This window comes from Carassius auratus, unplaced genomic scaffold (genome assembly GCF_003368295.1).
Source record: "Carassius auratus strain Wakin unplaced genomic scaffold, ASM336829v1 scaf_tig00011187, whole genome shotgun sequence".
NCBI classification, from domain to species: domain Eukaryota; kingdom Metazoa; phylum Chordata; class Actinopteri; order Cypriniformes; family Cyprinidae; genus Carassius; species Carassius auratus.
The window spans coordinates 177777-186219 of record NW_020524179.1 but is presented as its reverse complement, the minus strand read 5'-3'; the positions used below and the strand labels follow the sequence as shown (position 1 = coordinate 186219).

The 8443-nt window shown below is 40.2% G+C and overlaps 1 protein-coding gene across 1 annotated transcript; it reads right to left on the bottom strand.

The window, feature by feature from the left end:
* Positions 1-219: 219 nt before the first annotated feature.
* LOC113072991 (stonustoxin subunit beta-like) lies at positions 220-8100 on the bottom strand. Its single transcript, XM_026245871.1, has 3 exons — positions 7936-8100; positions 7172-7218; positions 220-1102 (listed from the first exon to the last, which is right to left on the bottom strand). Exons 1-3 carry the CDS (start codon positions 8094-8096, stop codon positions 483-485), a joined length of 828 nt encoding a protein of 275 aa, XP_026101656.1. The 5' UTR covers positions 8097-8100; the 3' UTR covers positions 220-482.
* Between the last annotated feature and the right edge of the window lie 343 nt (positions 8101-8443).

Below are 8443 nucleotides of genomic sequence, written 5' to 3'. Positions count from 1 at the left end.
TTTTACAAAAAAAAAAATGTTTACAAAATCTAGAGAAGATGATGCTGTATTGGCTGTGACTAAGCGTTAGATCTTTATTTTTTCCTTTTCTTTTTGAGTAAAGAAAATGCTATACTTTATTATTATTATAATATTAATATTATTATTAGGAAAATTATAGGCAAATAATATTGTTTTTAAAAAATAACATTATTAACCAGTATTTCTTCCACCCGAACCGGTTTTGGAACGGTAATAATATCAGAGGAACGCAGAATAGAAACTTTAACATATCGTTTCTGCTCGGAGTGAACTGATTTTTTTTCCGTTTTCAAGCCCTGGTGGAAACACAAATGGCAACAGGTCTGGGGGGAAAATAGTTCCGGGTACAAATGTTCCAGGTAATTACGGTGGAAACGTGGCACAAAACATCTCACTGTTACTGATTTATCATGCACCTCAAACATTATGGATAGAATCTCTCATCAGACTCTTCTGATTCATCAACACAGTTTCACTGAAGACAGAAAATTTACTCTAAACCCAGGATAGAGCTGCTGAGTGAATGTGGTTTGGACTGTGTGCATGAGGCTCACCGTGTTTCTGTAGACTCTGTAGAAGGACAGAATTCCTGCTCTGTGATCCACAAACACTCCTATTCTCCTGACATCATCATCATCACTATCATCATCATTATTATCATCATCATCATGATACGCTCTTATTCTCCTGACAGCATCATCAACATACATTCCTATTCTCCTGATGATGGACTTCACAGGGAGATCAGTCTGTTTGTTATTGTGTCTGAATGAGTAACTGTCAGGAGTGCAGATCAAACTCCAGGACTGGTCATTACGTCCAAACCTACACTCAACACCTGATCCCTTCCTGCTGATGTTCTCATATGAGACTGATATTAACACAGATCCACTCCACTCAATCTCCCAGTAACAGCGTCCACACACACTCTCTCTACACAACACCTGACGCACATCATCAAATCTTTCTGGATGATCAGGATACGGCTGTTTCTTCATCACACATGTCACCTTTTTGTTCTCCTCAGACAGAATGAGTTCAGTGTTTGCCGTGTTTGGATCCAGTGTGAGAAAACAGGAATCTGAACACAAGAACAGAGACATTAATAACAACAACAATCACTCAACTGTGTGAGAGAGAGAGAGATGGAGAGAGAGAGAGAGTGGTGTGTGTGTGTGTGTGTGTGTGTGTGTGAGAGAGAGAGAGAGTGAGTGTGTGTGTGTGTGTTTGTGTGTGCTCTTGTTTTTGTGTCATATCAGGACACAACTCTGTATAATGACATGGGTATAACACAGGTATTACAAGGAGAAGGTGACTTATGAGGACATAACCCATGACCCCATTTTTCAAAATGCTTATAAATCATACAGAATGAGGTTTTTTGAGAAAGTAAAAATGCACAAAGTTTCATGTGAGGGTTAGGTTTAGGGGTAGGGTTGGTGAAGGGCCATAGAATATACAGTTTGTACAGTTTAAAAACCATTACGCATATGGGATGAACACACTTTACACAAAAACAAACGTGTGTGTGTGTGTGTGTGAGAGAGAGAGAGAGAGAGAGAGTGTGTGTGTGTGTGTGTGTGTGTGTGAAAGAGAGCGTGTTTGTGTGTGTGATTTCTTACATGTTATAATGCAGTTTTTTTTTTAACAATGTCTTAAATATTTAAGAAAGAATACAGTTTTCTTTGGCTAAAATGTTCCTGATTTTAAAGTTACTGAATGTTTTAACGCTGATAGAAAGGCCCCTAGCAGTAAGATCTGCTTATACATATTTCCATTTTTAACAAGGTGAAGAAGTTTTGGGGAAATAAAATTAATTAGTTTTTATATATTCACTGGAAAAAACATTTATCCACAATTATAAATAAATGCATTGTCATTATAAAGATCACCTGAATAATTAAATAAATCTATAACAAAAACTAAACCTTTGTTAAACCAATCACTTGTTTTTGAGTAATATATATATTGATTTTTAATAATAACATGAATGGGGAAAGAAAATATGTTTATAGACTGATTTCCACACATCCAGAGTGTGTTTGTGAAAGTTAGACAGCTTAATGAGGAGCTTAGTGCATTTAAAATAACAGACAAGAAGATGAAGAGCACCACATTATCTAAAAATAACTTTGAGTTAAATAAGAGAAGCATGAAATTTATTCTCAGAAAAGCATTTGATCCAGTTAATGTTAAAGACGTTGTTGATAGTGTTAAATTCCAAAGCATTTACTCTTGATAGATACACTTCTAATTATTATATTTCTTTGATCAAACTCTGTCTTGCCACTCCAGATTAATAAAAAAAGTTTTTTTGTCAATTGTGTAATGCATTAGAATCTATATAAACAGATAATACACAAGTCTGAAAACTCTTTTTTAGTCTTGGAGGTCAACACTGACCTTGAATAGATACATTTCTTTGAAGCCAACAATTGACAATATTTCTGGTTCTGTTTCAAGGGAACTACAAACTGCATCCTCTAGGGGTTGCTATGGGGAACACCTCGTTGTGACCCGTGTCTGAAGCATACATTGAAAAAACACCAACGGTTTGGCTGGCGACAGCCTCTGACGTCACTAATGGCATATCTATAAACAGGACCCGTCGATGCTGAGACACAGAAGAGAATGAGCTCATGAGAATTACAGGTGAATCTGTCTGAGTGGTTTAGAGAGAGACTTTTTCTATCGTGCTTGTCGGCGGCGGACAAGAGAGAGCCTCCGGAGGATGATGTTATATCTTTAACAATTTCTGATACTGAGGTTAGTGCTCAGCTGGGTTTTTACCCAGGAAAAGCAGGAGATATTTGAGGATGGTGAAGAAGCTGAAGCTGAGCCTTCTCAATCCTCCTGCCCTGTGTATGTAGACCGATGGGAGGTTATGGTTCGCGCCACGGCAATGTCATGAAAGTGTGCTCACAAGGTGACACCTACGATGAGCGTAATCTTTCTGACCATAGCCCTCCAGCTCAGGTGAGCCTTCCATTTCTGCCTGTGAACACGTGAACGATCTGTGCACTTTCTGAAATCCTGTACGGTAATGGTTACTCGCTCTGCCTCATTCACTTTCTTGAAATGATTAGACCTTGGTTCCTTGGGCATCATTCAGCCAGTGTGTATTTGTTTATACACTTCAAGCATCGCTTCCCTCAACGTGAGGGGCTATTTGGGCGATTCTTGTGGTAGTTTATCAGCGCTAGACTAGGAGGGTTGCCTATGAGTGTGCTACTCTGAATTCAGAGTTCTCCTCGCATATGAAACTGAGTTCTCTGTATTTTCCCCAGAGCGCACCAGCATTATTTCCACAGAGCGAGTTGATGACTCTCAAACATACTGTTTGCACCATTCCATCTATGTGCCACGAGAGCCCCTCCTTAGAACATTATTTGAAAATCCATGCTATAGTAAGTTTGCAAGTGAAGTCTATGCACACTTTCTAAAATCCAGACTGTGGTAAGTTTGCACACTAGTATTCTGCTTTTTAAAAAAATCATATATGGTGAGGGCTTCACGCGGTTGCTTCGTGCCCTCTTTTGAGTTGGTAAAAGCCCCGTTCATCTTGGGTGCCACTCCACCTATGTATCCTCGGATACCTATCTAAACAGGATGTTGTTACTAGAGATGTTGTTGTCTGTTGAGACTGCTCCTTCAGCAAGCTTATGCAGAAACAAGAGGTAGCCCCTGTGTGACAGGCAAGACTTGGTATAAAATGATTAGATCTTAGCTGTATCCTTTTAAAGGAATCTTTCCTGGCTCCAAGCCTTCAGCTCTACCCCGGGCTGAGGCCCTAACAGTTAAGTTGGCTATGTAGCTTACGCCTTTGGCAGTAAGCGGTACTGTCACAGATAGCCCAGGGGCAACTCCAATGGAAATGGTAGAGTTGGTACTTAGTGTTCACCATGATTCTGGCCTGCACTCCCCAGCATGGTGGCATAGGTATGCTGTTCCCTATAGCGACCCCTAGAGGACGCAGTTCAAAATTCTCTTGAAAGTGAACGTAACCATGGTTCCCTGATTAGGGAATAAGACACTGCTCCTTGTCTTGCTTTGGACGCAAGCTTCAGACGAAGAAGTGAATGACGTGTTCTCCCGGTGCCTGTTTATAGTCATGGCGGTAGTGACGTCGGGGGCTGTTGACGGCACACTCACTGGTGTTTTTTTCAATGTATGCTTTAGACACGGGTCACGACTAGATGCTCCCTATAGCGACCCCTAGAGGATGCAGTGTCTCGTTCCCTACTCAGGGAACCAAGATTCGTAACCTGAGAGGTTTTATATAATCTTTGTGAAAGGTTGTCTGTAATTCTCTCTGAGGCGGATTTATTAATTTTACCCAAGTATCTAATACCTGTTGAACCTGTGTCCCAGATATACATGAGTCATCTAACTGATGATCATTACTTAACTTTTAAAGAGATTAAATGATAAACTTGAGCCTCTCAAAGCACAGACTGTATTCAACCATTCTGTCTGAGCCTGATCTCTATGGGATGTCTTGCTCATCTGATGTCTGCACCCCGTGCTCTCTGAATGCTGACAGCTCGCTTGCTCAACACAACCCAGCGTTACAATATACCATCATTCCAGGCAATTAAAGACGAGGCTGCTAAATTCTGATTGGCTGCCTTGACAACCATTCACAACATTCCTTGCATAACATTGACAAAGGTCATAGTTGATATCTTGATCATGTTTTTTTCCAAGCACCTTTTAACAATTCCAAACGACATCAATCTTAATAACTACTATTAAGCATGCATTTAATCATTTATAATTGATATTAAATTATTCATGAAGACTGGAAGTGAAAAAATTTCTTCTATTCAGGTGTGCAGATTTTCTTTTCTCGTCACAGATACAGCAGATCAGTGCGAGAGTGACACACATACATACTAAACACATCGACACTGGGTTGTGTTCTCTTCAGAGGAGATCATCACAAGTGTCCTTGTTTATCACGATTCCTGGATCGACATTGGGCTGTGTTCTATTCAGAGATTATCACTACTGTCCTTCTTTGTCACAGTTCCTAGATCGACATTGAGCTATGTTCTGTTCAGAGGAGAACATCAATAGTGTCCTTGAAGGTCACGGTTCCTTGATTGACACTGGGCTATGTTCTATTCAGGGTAGATCATTATTAGTGTCCTTGTTTGTCAAGTTTCTTGTTTGTCAAGTTGAAATGGTTTCAATTCAGAGATTATCACTAGTGTTCTTGTTTGTCATGGTTCCTGGATTGACATTGAGCTGTGTTCTGTTCAGAGGAGATCATCATTAGTGTCCTTGTTTGTCACGGTTCCTAGATCGACACTGGGCTGTGTTCTGTTCAGAGGAGATCATCACTGGTGTCCTTCTTTGTCACGGTTCCTGGATCGACACTGGGCTGTGTTCTATTCAGGAGAGATCCTCAATAGTGTCCTTGTTTGCATCGACAATGAGCTGTGTTCTGTTCAGAGGAGATCATCACTAGTGTTCTTGTTTGTCAGGGTTCCTGGATCGACACTGGGCTACGTTCTATTCAGAGATTATCATTAGTGTCCTTGTTTGTCATGGTTCCTGGATTGACACTGGGCTGTGTTCTGTTCAGAGGAGATCATCACTGGTGTCCTTCTTTGTCACGGTTCCTGGATCGACACTGGGCTGTGTTCTATTCAGGAGAGATCCTCAATAGTGTCCTTGTTGCATCGACACTGAGCTGTGTTCTGTTCAGAGGAGATCATCACTAGTGTTCTTGTTTGTCAAGGTTCCTGGATCGACACTGGGCTGCGTTCTATTCAGAGATTATAATTAGTGTCCTTGTTTGTCATGGTTCCTGGATTGACACTGCGCTGTGTTCAATTCAGAGATTATCACTAGTGTTCTTGTTTGTCATGGTTCCTGGATTGACATTGAGCTGTGTTCTGTTCAGGGGAGATGATCACAAGTCTTCTTGTTTTTCTTGGTTCCTGGATCGAAACTGGACTGTGTTCTAATCACAGAACATCACTAGTGTCCTTGTTTGTCACGGTTCATGGATCGACACTGAGCTGTGTTCTATTCAGTAGGGTTGGATACTGAAACCCGGTGCCAATATTGCATCATTACCTATGGAACCGGTATGCACCGAACCGAATAAGAACACAGATTTAGGTGCATCATTTCAGTACCTGAAATAATGCCTGAGTGATTGATTGAAATATCTGTCCTGGTTCTCCGAAATATATGCGAGAAGCAAGGGCGACACTAGTTTTTTTTTTAGTGGGGCTATATAATTTAGCTCCATAAACTGTACACAAATTCATGATTGCCTCAGAGTCAGTCCTCTTAAATTTCATATGAAAACGGCAGCGGACCTGTCTCCTTCCTGTCTCTCAGCACAATCCACAGACCAATGCACAGCTGCTTGAGTGGACTTAAACAGAAAAGGAGGACACAAGGTGTGTTTATCAATAGATTGTTAGAATATCTGTGTCTGTGCAGTTCATTGTCATAAATACAGTTTACAAAAGGTCACGAGGGAGCAATCGGTTTCCCATCTACTGTAAAGTTTTCGCACATGGAGATCTGATCTCACCATTATCAAATCTGTCTATGATTACATGTAGAAACACATGAAATTGAGATTATTAAATTAAATCCAGAAGAACTGTGGTCATATCTCCAAGACACTTCAAATTCCTGGATTTACACTGGGGTGTTCTACTCAGAGGACATCATTACTAGTGCGCCCTAACTCTTGTAAGACTGTATTCTCCACAACAGCAGCCTTGGAAAGTGTATGGCTCAAAGGTGAGAGTCATTAGGAACACACTTCTTTTGAAGACATAAACATACGTTTGTAACATTGTGATTGTCACATTTTTCTTTCTCATCAAGGTGCCCTCGGTAGACATCACTGCACTGTTTAGGACACAGTGCAGGTGTCAGTCCAGCTCACAACAGTATACAGGGGGCCTGTACCATGAGCTGGATTAACTGGCTGGCAAGGTAAGTTTCATGTTTATATTTTTTATATATATTTTAGTTCTGTAGGATCATAGGAAAGGGTGGTTCCCATTATGTAGCAATTCTGAAAGGTGAGCCCCACAATGCATGAAAACAAGTGTCTGTGTTTGTGTGTGTGTGTGTGTGTGTGTGCATAGGTGTGTGTGAGTGTGTGTAGACCTACATTTCTGTAGTCCTGCTGTAATCCTGGATTCTCCTCCATGATCCACACTAGAAAACACATTCAGTCAGTAATCAAATAGCTGTTGCAGTTGCAGTTTCTATACAAGGTACTCAGGGTGGTTCCTAAAGTACATGATGTGGTTGCTTTGCGGTTGATAATGTGTTCTAGGTGGTTGCTATGCAGTTGCTAGGGTACTCATAGTGGTTTCTACGATGCTCCTATGCTGTTGCTAGGGTACTCAGGGTGATTGCGTGGGAGCAGTAGCTCATTATCATTCAAAGAGACACAGCTCGCTGTGTACAGAGCTGTTTTTGACAAGGTAAAAAGGGTGTTGTTTTACACAACCATTGAGGAATTTTAACAAAGTATGTTGCAGACATTTCAAAAAGACCCGAAAAAATAACACCAACTTGTGGAAAATGGGCATTCAATGTCCCCTTCAAAGTTAGGGCTTTTTTGTTCCTTCTTTTACAAGTTATCATTTTGAAAATGTTTGTTTCTACAATTTTTGGAAGCTGTAGGGAGGTGGCTGCCATTTTCGTTGTGTTTTCACTGATTTCTCCTGTTTTGAGGCCATTTAGGGGTAGAGTTATTAGTTTTGTTAGCGCAGTTTAGTTAAGATTTTACTAGAAGACTAAAAGAAGAAAACTAGTGCACTTTAAATCCTAAATATATTGTTGCATCCTCTAAAAACTCCTAGACTCACCCAGAGACACTGAAAAGTTTAAACAATAAAACTTAAAACCTCTTCCTACTCGACATACTTGAATTTATCCAGTGAGCAGTTTGGATCCTCCAGTTTTTCAGAGAGTAGCTTGACTCCTGAATCTCCAGGGTGATTATAGCTTAGATCCAGCTCTCTCAAGCATGAGGGTTGTGCAGTCAGAGCTGAAGACAAATAACTACATCCATCCTCTGTCACCATACAGCCAGACAACCTACAAAAACATACAGTAACAGTCCACATCACATTAGTTTGTTTGTTCTGGATATCAATTATGTGTTGTATCCTTTTGTGTTAAACTGATTATTCAATAAAAAAAATATTGTGCACATTTATTGTTATTCTGATCTTGTCAGTCAGGTCAAATGTGTAAAATGCACAGAGACAGAACAGTCACTTTATGAATAGGTGCAATTAGCTTGTTTGTGTACTGAAAATCTGATTATTTTATAAGAAGACCAAGTAATGTGCTGAGGAGGTAAGAGCATAGACACATGCTATTCACACAAGCCTTGTTCATACTAATTTGCTCATATGAGGACATTATC